Source organism: Struthio camelus, chromosome 2 (genome assembly GCF_040807025.1).
Source record: "Struthio camelus isolate bStrCam1 chromosome 2, bStrCam1.hap1, whole genome shotgun sequence".
Taxonomy (NCBI): domain Eukaryota; kingdom Metazoa; phylum Chordata; class Aves; order Struthioniformes; family Struthionidae; genus Struthio; species Struthio camelus.
In genome coordinates, this window is record NC_090943.1 from 128873494 (window position 1) to 128889883 (window position 16390).

Here is a 16390-nt window from a genome sequence, read left to right on the forward strand (position 1 = left end):
TATGTATCAGGCATCTTTCTTTCTTGAAACATAGCCAGAACACTGATTTAATGAGTGAAGTAACCTCATTTTATTTAACTGACATCTTCCTTCATAATAGAGTAAAAAATCGTCCTTCTCCATAAGGACAGAAGATAGTCTTCTTAACGAATCATGTTTTTCTGACTACAAAAGTCACTACACTTCATGCCAAATCTAAGCTTGAGGGCTAATTTTTATAGATAAGAGGTCAAATTCATATCTAGCATTTCAATGAAATTATATAAGAAATAAATATCAATTTTTATTTCTCAGTTTAAAAAATCTTATATTAAATAAGATTCCCAGTCAGATGTCATGAAAATGGCAGACTACTTGGAATTCCTTCTATAAATCTCTGATTTTTCCTGTGCTCAGCCTCAGTTTTGCACTTATTTCTGGTTCTGTTCCTCCTGATTAACACTCAACAATCTTTTTGATATGGGAGATGAAGTTTTCTGAGAGCAAAATAAGAGATGAACAGTGTCTGTCCTATGTAGTTACTTATTTTTATTTTGGGAAAGCTCCCATAAAGTTTGAGACAGTAAGCCTTTCTGCTACTTTCCACTTTCAGTTTCTTTACTTGGAGTTGCTTAGTTGTTTTTGGCATTGCCTCAATAAAAGTCATAACGTGGACTTATCCACTTGCTTTCTTGGCCACTTCTGCATTGCACAGTCCTTTGCTAACAGTGCCAGAGAGAATAAGAGGATAAGTCAACGTCACTGTACTCTTTGATGCAGTGTCAGTAGCCTTTGAGCACAGGCAAAGAAGCTGAAGCACTTCCGCCAACCTTTGAAGTGGAGCAGGGAAGTGGAAAACCAGAGGGAAAGCAGACAGGTTCACTCTGAAAGAGCTGCTATATTTTTGGCAACCTAAGTGCTCTCCAGCCACTTAAAGGATTCCACAAACCGAAGTTCTCTGCTCGAAAGGAACGGGAATTGTTTTTAACCAAGCGCCCCTGCAGAGTTTTGGCAAAACTGACAAGACAAACTAAACAGAGACATGCAACAGTTTTGTCAAAAAGGTCTAGGAATATAAAGAGGGCATTGCTGTTCAGTATAGAAAAATTCACCAAAATATGTAAGTCCACTACCAGGCCTTTACCATTCCTCGTGCAGTTCTAATTCTCTTCCACAGACTGGAGCACAGAGACCGACTCCAGTGCAGATTTCAGTTCTGTAGCCCAGTATGTATTCTGTATGTCTAGACAGAAATCTCAGCTGGGATCTAACATGTATGCACAGAGAAACTGCTAAATCCGGACTCAGGCAGATTGTATGATATAAGAGCAGCACACAATAGCTGAAAATGTATTTCAATCCCTATTCAGTCACTATCATCACATGAATAATGCTTTACTCTTGCCCATGCAATAGCTCTGTATGCCAGTGGGTTCATATGATCCGAAGTCCACTGATCTGCATTTAAATACAGGATGAATTTCCCTGAGGCAGAATTAAGAAAAATCTAAGTGAGAAACCGGACCAACACATAAGATTATTCAAGACCCCAAAATATTTCCAGTCATTCTTAATTTTCTTCTTCTGAAATCTTCATAAAGCTATTGAGAGGGGCAAGCCTTCTTGCGCCCAAAATGTGAGGACCCATGCAAGCCAAGAGTCAGTCACAGTTTTGAAATGAATAGCTGATATCAGATCTTCCAATTATCACTCATCAAAGTTTTCAGAAAGATAATGCCTTCAGAAGTAATATATCAACATAAAGTAAGAAGAAAGATAAGCATATTTCTTTTTTTACCCCTGTGAATAAAACATAGATGCAATACTGCTGTGAGATGCACATATATAACCATTCATAGGAACCATGCAGCTAAACCAAATAAATGATTCTAGCCTGAACTTTTAAAAAAAAAGTACTTTTATAAGATTTTATTCCTCTCATAAGGTTTGCAAAATAAATCTTCACAGAAGCAAGGCATAGACTTTGTGATGATATTCCTAGCACGTACAGGCAGGATCTGACCTCAAGAAGACTAAAAATAAATAAATAAAAAAGACTTGTCCTGGAGGACACTGATGTTCTCCAATTATGGCAATTACAAAATACAGTATGTGGCCACGTGCCAAGAAATACCAGGTTGAAATAGGTTGCTATTTATCAAGCTAGGAACTTAAGCACTTTTCAGTACAGCTAAGGCATATGCACGGAATGGGGATCTCATATGAACTATTTGACTTATTCATGTGCTTAGGAAAACATATCTACTTCTATGAATTCAAGGAAAAAATATCAAGGGAAGGCTTAAAAGAGAATTCATGATAAATTCATTAATCAAAATTGCAGATTTTATTCCAGGTGGATACTTTGTACTTTGCATAATACAGTTGTTTAGAATACAAAGGAACTAACATTTTCCATTTTTCATATAATTAAGAGTATTTTTAAAGTGTCAACCATGACAACTAGGAAAAAAAAATCTCAGTTTTCATGAACACATCCAAATTTGTTAAAGTGCAATGTTACCATTAAAATTATCAGAAAACATAATGATTTTGCAAAGTCAGTCCATGATATACAAATAATATTTACAAAAAATTAAATTAAAAAGAATAAAAGATCAGAAAGTTGTAGGATTACGGTGCCTAAAATAAGCATTTCGAGTTTTATTACCACTTTACATTTTAGTAATAATTCATTAATAATACAATAATAAATAACTCTTTCTAACTGAAAAAGGTAGAATAAGAGTTTCTATGTCTGAACAACAAACCAATGTACTTATTTCCTGATCTATCACGTTACCACTGTTTATTTGAGGTAAGAGTTTTTCTTCTATGACACTTCATGCCTTATTTAAGGGTGACATTGATGACAGTAGTGTGTACAAGACTCTAGGTAGTGTCTACAGTTGGTGATTTGACAAATGAGTATTTTAACCACAGAAGGAATATATTCCAAGACTATTACAACTTAAAGGGCAGGTCTTGCCATCATCAGCAGTGCAAGGAGAAAAAAAATGCTATCCTGAGATTAAGGAGAAGGTGATAAAGACAGAAAACAACTTAAGAATAGGCAACCAGTTTTCAAAGTTCCAGAAATATATGTTCTTTTTCTTCTGTTGTACATAATAGCAGTTTCCTCATAACATCTCAGCACAGGAGAGTGCAAGACACAGGAGGATGCAAGTTGGGCAATGATGCTTATTGATTAAGTTTAAGGTAGTTTAAAAAAGAGAGATGAAAATAAAGATTCTGCCACTGAGTGGTAGACAAAGTAGATAACATTTGATGTCAATACATACAAAGGAATGAGTACAGGAGATTACAGCCAACTATATGTATGCAATAGGGAGCCAGAAATGACCTCTCAGCACAGTGGAGTGGAAACATCTTGGAAAAACTGTTAAGAGCTCTTTGAAAATGTCACCTTAGTTTATTCAAGGTCAAAAAGTTCAAGAATGTTAAGAATTATTAGGAAGAGAATAAAAAACACAAAAAAAATCCAACTATATCAATCCACAGTACAACAAACTGTCAGTGTATGAGGTTACGCTCCCTTTGAACTAACAAGAATGCAGTAGAACCGCAGCAGATGGAGAAGGACAACAAAATGGAATAGCTTTTCAGAGGTAACCGTTTTCAAGTAAGAAGAGTCGGACTCTTCACGTAAAAAAGAGGTGACTACCGAGGGATATGCTAAAAGGTTACAAAACTGTGAAAGACAAAAGAAGATAAATGTGAGAATTTTGCATTGTTTCTCACAATAAAGAAAAAAAAGGTATCAAATAAATGAGCAGGTTTAAAGAAAAAAATAAGTACTTTTTCCACACAGTGCACATTTACAGAGCATGGCAACTTGATGTTGTATATGCAAAGAATATAAACTTGTAGAAGATTCAGAGCAGACAATGACATTTGGACTATAGGACACAAAAATACAACTTAGGAAGTCCTTGAACTGCTGTTTGTTGAAAGCTGGGAGGCTTCACTGCAGAAGTTTCTCTGTTTGCATGCTCTGATCTTATTCTCTTACCCTAGGAATGATCACCATCAGGGACAGAATACTTGGGAAGATGAACTTTTGATCCAGTAAATTCAGTTAGACAACCATAAGAAGGTTCAGTTGATTAGACATCTCTACAGTGAATCTTATTGCAGTTAGTAACTTCAGATTTCTCAGCTATGATAGGTTGGTATCTTTTCTTTTTCATGTTATAAGGAGGGAATCTATAGCAGTACAGAAAATTAGTAACTCAAATTTTTTCAACTTTTTTTTTTAATATAATCAAGATCTTAAATGCTGGAGGCCAACTTCAACTAAGGAAAAGCCACTGGCATGCCAAGGATCCACAGAATATCTGTACTAGACTATTATTGCATAGATATTATTTTGTACACATCTCCTTACGACTGAAGCCAATTCATAATTTTAACATACCATATGGCATGGAATATCATGCTATGGCTTATTCTTTTCAGTATCCATGTAGTGACATTTTTCTTCTGAATAATAATGTGTTCAGAAGATATGTATGCAGGCGTATGTTAGTAAAAAGCGTGTAAGAAGTTTTCCTCCTCCGCACAACTTAAATTGAGAATGCAGCCTTAGCCTTGTGATTCCCTCAAAGGTAAGGCTGGACATTACAAGTAAGGCAATATAACTAATAGCTCCAGTCCAAAGTGTGGTTCTTCTTCCCTCAGTCCTTAGCTATGTATTCCCACTCTTTTCCTTTTATCAGCTTTGGTGCTCAGAGTCAACTATGGTGGGAGCCACTCCCAGGACCTAAATTGGCAAAAAGTTTACCTTCCAAAAAAAAAAAACCCAAAGATCATTTTTCTGATTCTTTAAGTACTTGAACCAATGTCATCATCAACTCAGAGAAGTGCCCGTGGCAGGAGTGGGACAGAGGCATGCAGCCAGCAGTTGAGTCAGAGAGGTAGCGCCAGCCTTTTTAGCCAGAGCCAGCTGTCAGATTAGCTCAGTTGTAACATATAAATAGTGCAATGAGACATGCAGTCCCCAGATGTTTTCTCTCAGTTCCAAGCACTTGGAGATTTTAAACTTCTTCTTAACCTATATGACAGACTTCTAGAGAGATAAGTATAGCAGTCAGGTGCCTGAGCTTTGAACACTTGCATTCAGATCCAGAAAGATTTAATAAAATATAACTTTTACAAATAGACCTAGTTCTGTTTCCAAGGAATGGTTTTACCAGTACAAAGGACAGCTTATCCTGGCAGGACTGGGGCCAAGGCAGAAGCTTTTTGCCAGTGTTTCTGTACTATTAAAGTGCTCCAAAGTAGATGAAGTTTTGCATATTTACTTATCAGTTTCGCTAGATATCGAGGAAACATTCAGCAGGATTGTTGCCCTGTTCTGGAAGACTGGAACTTAGCCTTTAATAGGACCAGATGTATCCTAGTCAAAGTGTAAGGTTTATTTTTTTTAGTAGTATGGGTCTAGCTGATGAAACTTCAATGTATTTTTTTTGTAACACTCTGATCTAGCCCCATCCTTTATTTTTTCAATAAATAGTCAAGTACAGAATCACAGAACGGCTGAGGTTGGAAGGGACTTCTGGAGATCATCTAGTCCAACCCCCCTGCTCTGGCAGGGTCATCTAGAGCACGTTGCCCATGACTGTGTCCAGATGGCTTCTGAATATCTCCAGGGAAGGAGACTCCACAACCTCGCTGGGCAACCTCTTCCAGTGCTCACTCACCCTCACAGGAAAGAACTTTTTCCTCATCTTCAGATGCAACTGCCTGTGGTTCAGTTTGTGCCCGTTGCCTCTCGTCCTCTCACTGGGCACCATGGAGAAGAATCTGGCCCCATCCTCTTGACACCCCCCCTTCAGATACTTGGACACATTGATGAGATCGCCTTTCAGTCTTCTCCTCTCCAGGCTGAACAGGCCCAGCCCTCTCAGCCTTTCTTCAGAGGAGAGATGCTCCAGTCCCCTCATCATCTGTGTAGCCCTCCGCTGGACTCTCTCCAGCAGGGCCAGGTCTCTCTTGTCCTGGGGAGCCCAGAATTGGACACAGGGCTCCAGGTGTGGCCTCCCCAGGGCTGAGTGGAGGGGCAGGATCACCTCCCTCCACCTGCTGGCAACACTCTGCCTAATGCACCCCAGGATGCCATTGGCCTTCTTGGCCGCAAGGGCACATTGGTGGCTCATGGTCAACTTGTCCACCAGGACTCCCAGGTCCTTCTCTGCAGAGCAGCTTTCCAGCAGGCCAGCCCCCAGCCTGTACTGGGGCATGGGGTTATTCCTCCCCAGGTGCAGGACCCTGCCCTTGCCTTTGTTGAAATTCAGGAGGTTCCTCTCCGTCCATCTCTCCAACCTGTTGAGGTCCCTCTGAATGGCAGCACAGCCCTCTGCTGTATCAGCCTCTCCCCCCAGTTTAGTATCCTCAGCAAACTTGCTGAGGGTGCCCTCTGTGCCTTCTTCCAGGTCATTGATGCATATGTTGACCAAGACTGGACCCAGGACTGACCCCTGGGGGAGCCTGCTAGCTACAGGCTTCCAACATGACTCTGCGCCACTGACCACAACCCTCTGAGCTCGGCCATCCAGCCAGTTTTAATTCTATCAGTTCTTGGCTATTTGATCTTTCTAGCATTCATGAAACTGATTCAGAGGTCACAGAAATTTCTAAAACAAGATCTAAGAGCTTTTTTTCTTTTTAATCTGGAAAGTGATATTTGTCTATCCTATTATGAGTATGCATCTTGAAAAATAAAGTGTATAGTAAGTGTCACAACAGACATTTGTCTATATTGAATTACAAACAATAATTATATTGCTGCAAAAACAGTACATAGTTATGAAATTACCGAATGGAGTTTGCCTGTATAATTAACACATTTCTTGCATATACACACAATGGTAATGACCAGATTTTACTTTTTTCCCAAAGGAACGTGGTCTCATTGAGTGCACAAAACAAACCACGCTTCCTTAATGAACAATGCTATCATTTATTGCCTCTTCCTTGTTGTTCACTCTCTGGCCTCATGCCTCATTTATGGTTCCATATTTATATCTTGCTCATATTAAACCTATTAAATAGCCCAGATTCATTTATGCCACGTAATGTGGAAAAGAGAACGGACACTCACATAATTACGGACTTTATCGTAAAATATGTGTTCAAGGAATCATAAATTCTGGCATTTCCTTTGTTCAAGCACTGCAAAGCTCCCATTGTCTCCTCAACCATCCTCTCCCAGTTCCCAGTCCTGGTTCCCACTTATTTCCCTCAAGTTACAATCTCTCTTCCCACTTACTCCATGGCTTAGTCTTTTAAAATAGCCTCTTAGCAAATTCCTGTGCTCTTACTTCCTTCCATAATCTGCTACTCCCAATCTTTCTTTACCCAGAGAGCCTCAGTTCTTCCCTCAACCACATCTGTTCACACATCTTGCCTTCCATACCACCGATTCCCCTTTTACCAGACTCTCAATCTCCTTCCATTTCCTTCTCATGAATCCTGTGAACACCAGCATCCATCCCTCTGGACAGATCGTTTAAGGGATACGAATCCCAAACTCTTGCTCATGGCGGTCCCAGATCCTTTTGGATACTACTGCCAACGTTCAGTCCCACTCTCTTTTAAAAGCTGCCTGTCCCACTCTGCTCCTATTTCCCCACTCCTTCTCCCTAGGGAGAGCTCCTCTGCGCTAAAATCAGACAATCTCATTTGCATGCCACTTGTACTCTGGAGTATGCGTCATTGGGAAGGAGATGACCAAAAAAAAGGAGGGGTAGGGGGAAGAAAAAAGAAAATTGTTGCTCCACACACAAATCTAATACAATCTAGCCCAAAGTGCTTGCAGTGCAGAAGGAATCTTTGAAGAATACAGCTGCTAAAAATCTAAATCCAATGAGTACATCCAAATTCCTTCTTCCAAGACACATAACACAGGAATACATAGAATGGCATTAGGAAAGGAAAAAGGCGCATAACTAAAACCAAAGTTTCCCTTTTGTAGAATCTCGAGGAAAAAAAAGTGTAATATTACAGAAAGGTTTGAAAAAGTCACAACAAAAAATAAAGTTTGAGAATATGGCCATAATTGAAAGGGTTAAAGTGGTTTAAGATGTTATTGCCCCTGTGCTTGGAGATGAGATGGGGCAACTAATTCCCTGATCGCTCTTAGGCTAATATACTAACATTCATGTTGGTTAACTTAAGCTAAGCTGCCTTTCTTGATTTAAGCAAGTATGTCTCCAGGACACGCACGTGTTCTGTTTGATCACGTCTTCAAGCTGAGAGATAAACCACTCCAAGCTGGGATAGCTAGTCACATCTTCAAATGTGTTAGTATGATCCTCTGTCATAACCTTCCAATGGAAGGCATCAGGAAACCTGTGCAACATTTGGTGTTACCAGCCCTTCTTATAGGAATGATATTTCTCTGATACTTGGAGAGATAAACAAATAATACGTAGTATGAATACAGAAACTAGATTTAAGCTTTTCTGCAGAAGCAAGAATGAAGAAAAGAAACCATTCTTGTTAGATCTTCTTAAAAGCTCTAACAAAATGTTAGCATACCTGACTTGATCTAACTGCTGGAGAGAGCTATAGTTAGCCTTGAATTAGGGCATAAAATTGAAATTTAAAAACATGCAAGACTTAAGCCTCCAAACAACATACCAAAAACAGAGGTTTCTTAAAGGAAAAGCACAAACAGAAATTATATATCACACTATTAGAAACACACAGGATTCCAGGCTAGTAGCACATGCCAACTTAAATAGAAGACTTTCTTGTTATAGGAGCTTCTTTTTGCTCAGAAATTCCATTGAGTCTAGAAGCTTGGGAGAGAATCTATGTTATTTTGAAATTTCTTAAGACATAATCAACTATTTCGAATAATCCACTTTTGCAAATTGGCCCCTTACACTGAGGAAGACACCTTCCATTCAGGACAACTATACAACTATCAAAGATAAGTCCATTAATATCAATAGAATATGACACTTGAGCCACAAATGAGCAATTTTTATCTCAAAGTTTACCCCTGTGCTGTTAAAAAGTAAAAAAGAGAGTGAGAGAAAGAGGCAAACAATTAGCAAGTACTTTAAATGAGAAAACAAACATGCTAAGACTGAAAGTATGCTGATTTATAAAGCGACAGTAACTACTCTATGAACATTTCTTTCTGGATGTCACTATCAGTTTTCCTTACCATATATTCCATATTGGAAGCTGGTGGATACACCTGACCCCGTAATTTATTATGAAGATCCAAGATACTTTGCATATCACTGTCTGTGATAGCCCTTTTCCCTCTCTGCTTGGCGATCCACCACTCACCATCTTCATCCATGTACTTTTCCAAAAGTTCTTCTAAGAGCGTGGCATTGGGAAGAATCATTGCAGAAACTGCTTGAGCTATGAATAGCAAGGCAGTTACTCTGAGCCATTCCTGTACTACATACTTCATGATGAATGATCTCAAAATGCTCAGGAGTTAGCTCCAAGACAAAGTCTTTCTTCCAGGTCTGTCAGCTGCAAAGGCATGAGAGAAAGCAATGTAATTCTGAGGTTGAAGTACTAGCCTGCATGAATCTGCTGAATAACAAAAGTCAAACTGTAGTGAGTACAGAGTTTACTAGCGCTGTTTTAGGAAGACAGACTAGGATGCTACATGTCCTTTACAGCAATAGATGTACGCTGTGGTTTTGGAAAGATAGCTTATCTTCAACCTTATGAACTTAGGATCATTTAAGTGGCTTTATAAAGTACATTGGCATGCCCACTTCAGTGTCTGCCTACAAGAAAGCATGCTTTTCATATGTACTTAAAAGGAGCCAGGCATTAATGAAGATTAGACTTTAGATAAGGTCTTCCAATACTGGAATTTATGAACAAAAAACATTTCAAGCTAAAAGGCTTGCATTCAAGGCCTCAATGTGAACTGAAGAACTCAAGAAAGTTAATATAAAATATACACTCTTGCTGCATTCAAAAATATGATTTTGATTAAGAGCTTTTGTTTTATGATTTCCAAATACCTAGCAAAACTAGAAGCATTCAACTCTGTCACACAAACCGGGGGAGATGCGGTCATATTTTTACTGAACAAAGAAAAGCATAGATGACTCTTTGAAAAAGTAGTACTAGCAAGCAGAGAATATTCCAAGACCTACTACTACATGACTGAGTAACTTATCGGCAGGAAAGCCCGAGGGTTTCCTCACTCTGGGGCAAAATGCATTAACACCGCCACACCACCCGCGCTGCACCCAGCCGCTGAGGGGAAAACAAAAAGAGGGAAAAGGGGCAGAAAAGGGCTCTGTCGGCGGCGCCGCCGGCACCAGCCTGGAGGGGAGCGGGCGGGGGGGAGGAGGAGGGCGCGCCATGGCCCCGGCCCAGCCGCCTTTCGGCACGCCGGGAAGCGAGCGCTCGGCCACCTGAGCACCCGCGGGCCGCCCGCCGGGGCTGCGCCGCCGCGGGGATGCCGAGGGCGCGCCCGCGCGCCAGCGCCGCGAGAGCCCTTACCCTTCCGCCAGCGGCGGCCGCCGTGCCCGCGCAGCCCGCCGCCCTCCGTCCTCGGCCCGGCGCGGCGGGGCGGGGGGCGCGCAGCGCAGCCCGGCCGCGGCCGTGCGGGAGCGCCCAGGCGCGGGCGGGCGGGCGCGCAGGGCCGGCCGGCCGGGGCGAGGTGCGGTTGATGCGCGCTGCCGGCTGCCGTGCCGTGCCGTGCCGTGCCGTGCCGTGCCGTGCCGTGCCGTGCCGTGCCGCGCCGCCGCAAGTCTCCGTCCCTCCCCTCCTCCGTCCCTCCCCGCCGGGCATTTTATCGCGGGCGGGCGGCGGTGACGTGCGCGCACACCACTCCCCGGCACCCCGCCGGGGCGGGCCGCGCCGCGCCGCGCACAGCTCCGCGCCCCGCCGCCCCCCCCGCCCCGTCCTCACCTGGGCGAGGGGGCATTTCCCGCCCCCCCGGCGCCGTGTCGTCCGGCTTCAGACGGCGGAGCATCCCCGGGGCAGCAAACCTTGGCCGGCACTTCTGCATCCAGCGAGATTTTGGCCCCGAGCCTACAAAGGCTAATGCCCAAAATAGGACAAGACGGGGCCCTACGCCCGGCCACCTCCATCTTTTGATAGCTGGGAAGGCGATGCTAGATCAGTCTGCTTCTGCTGCAGCAAAGCAAAATGAACAGGCTGGTTGCTCACACGCAAGCCCTGCAAAAGCTGAGGGGACACGTGAATGTGGCTGGAGGTATCAGGACAGGAATTGTGCTGTGGATGCAGACCAGGTGCATGAGACTTCTCTTCATGGAGCAGAATTCAAGAACCTGTAACCACTCATTTCTGTTTCTAGCACCGCTGTATTTGCACCAACGTCTCCTAGTCTAAATCCTTTTATGCAAGCGGATAGGGACAGTGTTCCATTTCTTTAGTGTAATTTGGTAAAATGAACTAACAAATAGCACAATCAAGCAGATTCCAGCCTTCACAGGACTGCTATGCCAGTTTGCAAAGGTTTTCTATCTTTTCATTTTCAGAAACTGAGAGACTGAGATTAAAATTCATCAGAATACAGCTGACTCCAGATACCAGCTCTGTAAATGCTTCCAAATTTCATGGGGCCATGAGAAACAATGCCATGCAAGTAACTCACTGCGTCTTCTTGTACTCTTTCCTTCTCAGTTTTACTTACAAATTTCCTAACCACTAGGTTTCCTTAACCAACCCGCTGTTGCAGGGTGTATGGGTATTACCTATGTCCCGTGATGTGCAGAATTGTTACACTTCATGTGGCTTCCTCCCTATGACTTTTTCTTTGCAATGCTAAAGTATGGATTTCTGCACTGAAGTGCCATCAGCTAAACTTTTTTCCTAGCAAAACTGCGACATCTGAAGTTTAAGGCAAAATGCCATTGTGCAGCTTGATACGCAGACTAGGTATAAGTTCTTTGGGAGTTTATGCACCAGGATGCTTTAACATCTGTCATTTTTGGTACAGAAGGATGGGCTATACTTATAAGCTATTCATCTAAAAGAATTTGAGGGAAGGGGAAGGAAACGAAAAAATAGAAGAACTTGATAGACTCTACAAGTCAGATCTGAATTTTTGTGATATTCATATCCCTTTTATCTTACTGGATGTACTTGCAGTTTTGTTAGACCTCTGGAGGTCAAGATGTAGCCTCTATACACACAGAGCACAGCTTCATTATCACCACTTAATGAGGAGTATGTGTCATACCAAGCCATTTATTCTTTGCCCAAAGTGGTGTTTTATTAAAAAATAGCAGAAAAGGGAATTGCTTTTATAGTAGTTTATGTTTGCATGCTCTCACATCCAGCAAACTGAAAAAAAATTAAAGGAGTGAGGATATTTATGGGGTTCCCATCAATCACTGTAGAGGACTTTAGCTGCCCCCCCTTTACGTCAGTACTGGGCACCTGCTGAGCTTAATATAGAATATATAACAAACATCATCTTGAGTCTTTCATTTTGAGCATTCATCATACTTTTTACAACTCACTTGATCATACTTGGGCTTTGGCAAATTGAAGACCTTATCATATTATAATGCAGGTTTTTGATTCAATACTAAGACGAAGAGAGAGAGGCCTCTTGCCAACGGGTTTTTTTTTTTTTTTGGTCAGTTAATTTATCAGCAAATGAATAAACCCCTTACACTCTGTGACTGTGCCCTTTGTATCTGCTTTATAGCTGGATGATTTGTGACCGCACAGAAATGTTGTGACTTTGACAAATGAGATTTTGACCTATCCACTAATTTTGTGCATTTATAAATGTAATTGCCTGAATCTGTTGTCTTGATCAACTTGTAAGGAAGGGGAGACCATTTTCTCCTTTTGTGTTATTCTGGATTGGTTTAAACCTCTGGCACTGAGTTTGCAACTGCCGTCCTTAACTTAAAATTGTTTAGTATACTAAACAGTTGAGTGCTATTACATCTACTGAAACAAAAGCTAAATATCCTCCCTTCCCAAAGGCACATGCAGGGCATATGCAGACAGACAAATTCATTAGCTTTTTCTGAGTTAGTAGCAAAAACAAAAAAGAAACGACCTGAAAGAAATCAATAAAGGGGCATCATGTACCTGCTGGACAAGCACTGCCAATATGACACTGAAAAAATTCCAGAAAGGAAGATTTTTAGCCTAAACTTTAGCTAAAAAATGATTTAAAGTATAAAGGAAAGAAAATCTTCTGCAGTTTGAGTCTTCCTGGGTCTGAGGAGACAGGATTCCAGCAGTCATTGTAAATAAACAAAGGAAAGATATTTCACTTCATCATCAATTTGTTTTCCTAATAGAAATAATACATGGGGCCCCCAAGTGTGGAGAACTGGGTTAAGAAAGAATGACATCATCAAGTAAGAAAGACAAAGAGACAGTCTCTAATAAACACATATTTACCAAATCTGCAAAATTACAAAAGCTGTGACTTCAATTCAGAACAGGCAGAAGCAGCAAAATCCAGGCCATCTTTCTGCTGATTATAAAGATCCTTAGTTACTATACTTTCTGATTTGGTACTTGTCATTGCAGTATTACAGCACTGCATTCACTATTATAAAAAAGTCTGATTTGTGAAGGCACATGGGTGCTAACCGCCACTTTTTTCCAAAATTCAGGCAGTGAGACTCAAAAAAACAGTGTATTTTGCCTGGTCCTGTAGGGAGCTACGGTTCATAGGAACATCTTTTCTCACCAAAATCTGCCAAGCACCTAAAGCACCAGGCAGACACACATCACTGCCTATGTCACGAACCTGCTGCCAGGCACATAAGCTCCCATGAGTTTCCCAAATCAGGCTTCTCCTTTCTGTCTACCCCTACAACCCAGTAAACTGTTCCAGACTGCCGCAAAAAATGGCCAAGCATGAGATTTTCAGGAGACATGTCTGTACAAGGGGAGACCAATTTTCAAATTTTGATATCGGTCTGGCTCCTGAACGCTCCTTCGTTAGGACCTAGCAGAATACTTTGCCCACCATATTGTGGAGCAGGCTCATTTGATTTTGCTGTTGGAGACTCTTGTTGAATCTGCTTCATTTTGCAATTAAATATAAATAGGGCTAGAGAAAGCAAATATATTCTATGGACTGGTGGTTAAAATGGAGGAACTGTGCTCAAATCCTTATTTAAGCTTTTGCTCAAACTGCCTCTGCAGTTTCTGGATTTCCTGCCTGGTTAGGTTTTAAAAACTGTCACAAAGGGCTTCTGGCAAGAGCAATGAAAGAAGCGAGGAGAATCCTCTGGTGCTAGTATTTGTGCTTTTCTAGGTGTGGTGGGAAACCCTTGTCCAAAACAAAATTATTCCAGTGCTGCAAGATCTTTTGATAGCTGTATTTCTTCAGCTGAAAATGTCTTGGCCATGTCCATTGTCGAGGATTTTGGGAGCTGTTTTATTGCCAAGGAGCACAGCTATATTGGTGTTTCCGAGACAGAACTCAAGAAAAATTTAATGGGACATACTTTTCCTATGGCCAGTTTGCCAGGTTAAAAAGATATCTAAAGTTTGCACCACATGTCTGTCAGAAATCACACAAGTGCCTGGGCACTTTACCTGCCCCAGATAGCGTTTCAAAGCATTATGTTTTATCAGCAAGCCTCACCATGCGTTCCCTAGTCCAGTTTGCACAACCTGCTGTTCATCCAAACGTTGATCATCTTCAGACTGTGTAGCATCTAAAGGATAATTGCTATATTCATTGACTTTGGTGTTTCATCAGCAGAACTCACAAAGAGCATAGTGGTTTCTCATTGTCTCTCAGAGAAACTTGAAAAATATTTAGAAGACCAGCACTTAACAAAAATACTCAGAACACTTCACAGCTACTGGCCTTTGGTTAAAGGAGTCACTTTCCAATATCTTGTGTTATCCATCACCGTAATAGAGAGAAATATCGGCAGAAACATTGTTCTGCAGCAACTTCATCAGCTATTTCACACAAGTGACTGAAAAAGTACCCACAAATGTCTTTTAGGAAGTAAATGAACTAGTCAAATTTAAACTGGGTTATAAAGGTATGTGATATACCTGAAATAAAGAAACAAAGAGATTTCTAGAGCAATTATTTGAACATAACTTATTATACTTAAGCTATAAATAGTTGTCATGAAGATTTTCCTTTTATGAAACTTCTTAAAAAATTATTTTAGAATTGAATGCAATAATTACGTGAAGACAGAATTATAATTTTATTATCATTATATTACTATGAAAGAGTTACTCTTGCCTACTGACAGTGATTGAAAGCATGTATTGCTTCTTAGGGGAGCTTCTACTTTGGTTCTACATGAGATTAAAAACAGCTTGGTTTTTCATTTAATTTTGGCCAAGTTCAACAATAAATAAAAGTTAGCAGAAATTAACATTCTGCAGCTGTTATGAAATCTGAGAGAGATTTTAACCAATGGAGAAATGTCAGAGCTACAGGCCACTGGGGAGCTGGAGTATGCAGAAGGCAAACTATCATTAAGAAGAAAAATGTTGTGACTTAAATTACATTCAAGATACATGTTAGAAGAAAGATACAGGAAATTCTTCTGATTTCTGAACAGTTCTTTATTACAAAACTGGTTAATTTACTACCCTTACCTCTTAAATATATAAAGATTGAAAATTATTTTGTTTAGTAAACAGAAAACCTACTAAAATGAAGAACAACTGGGCTTTTGCAGAAAGTTTCTGACTACATAGTACTCACCATATCAACATGGTGGCTCATAAAATTTAGCTAAAGACAAAAACATACTCCTTCTCCTTTTACTCAGTATCGCAGGAGATAATGAGTCAAAATGTGAAATAGTTGGTTTCAGTTCTCACCCCTCTCTAAAAAGATTTGAGCCTGAGTGCGCCTGATTAACTCCTCCAACCTGTACATTACTGGCATTCTCTCTGTCATTTCTCTTTCAAAAAATAATTAAGTATTCTTTCAGCCAGGAAGATGTGTAGGAATGCTTTTGAACCCAGTGATAAGGACGCTTCTGGAAAAACGAAATCACGCTGAGAACCCCTATTTACAATTAATGTATTTGAAATAAAGTACTAATTGGGGCAGGTATGTGGTGCCTTTAATCTTCCTGGGGATTTAGCCTTCTGTCTTTGCTCACTCCCAAGCCCACAACCATCTGCTTCTCTCATTTTTCTGCTGGTCTTTGTTATAAGCATGCTCTGTTTTTTTCTGCCGCAACACATATAACCAGACAGCTCCAACCAATTAAAGTCTTAAGCACAGTGTTTGCAGTCCTGTCTCAGAAACACTTTGTTCCAAGTCCCTTTGTTGCCAATTGATTTGGCATAGGACTGAGAACTGAGTTGGTGGGGTTTTTTTTATCTTCAGCTATTTGCACCATAAAATAATTTAACTGAATAAAAAGTTGCTTTTGTGGTGGTGGAGTTTTACAGAGAC

At 40.9% G+C, this 16390-nt stretch overlaps 1 protein-coding gene across 7 annotated transcripts in view; it reads right to left on the bottom strand.

Moving 5' to 3' along the window:
• The window catches only part of CRISPLD1 (cysteine rich secretory protein LCCL domain containing 1), a 45134-nt gene extending 34136 nt beyond the window's left edge, over positions 1 to 10998 (bottom strand). For 3 of the 7 annotated variants that reach the window (XM_068932477.1, XM_068932479.1, XM_068932478.1), the window contains exons 1-2: positions 10495 to 10562; positions 9179 to 9501 (exon numbers count right to left, since the gene is read on the bottom strand). In XM_068932477.1, the coding sequence (XP_068788578.1) occupies positions 9179 to 9436 (258 nt within the window). In that variant the 5' untranslated portion in view covers positions 9437 to 9501; positions 10495 to 10562. Of the gene's footprint in view, positions 1 to 9178; positions 9706 to 10494; positions 10563 to 10905 lie in introns of those variants that run through there. The other 4 variants (XM_009689461.2, XM_068932480.1, XM_009689464.2 and 1 more) reach the window with 4 other exon arrangements.
• Positions 10999 to 16390: the final 5392 nt, after the last annotated feature.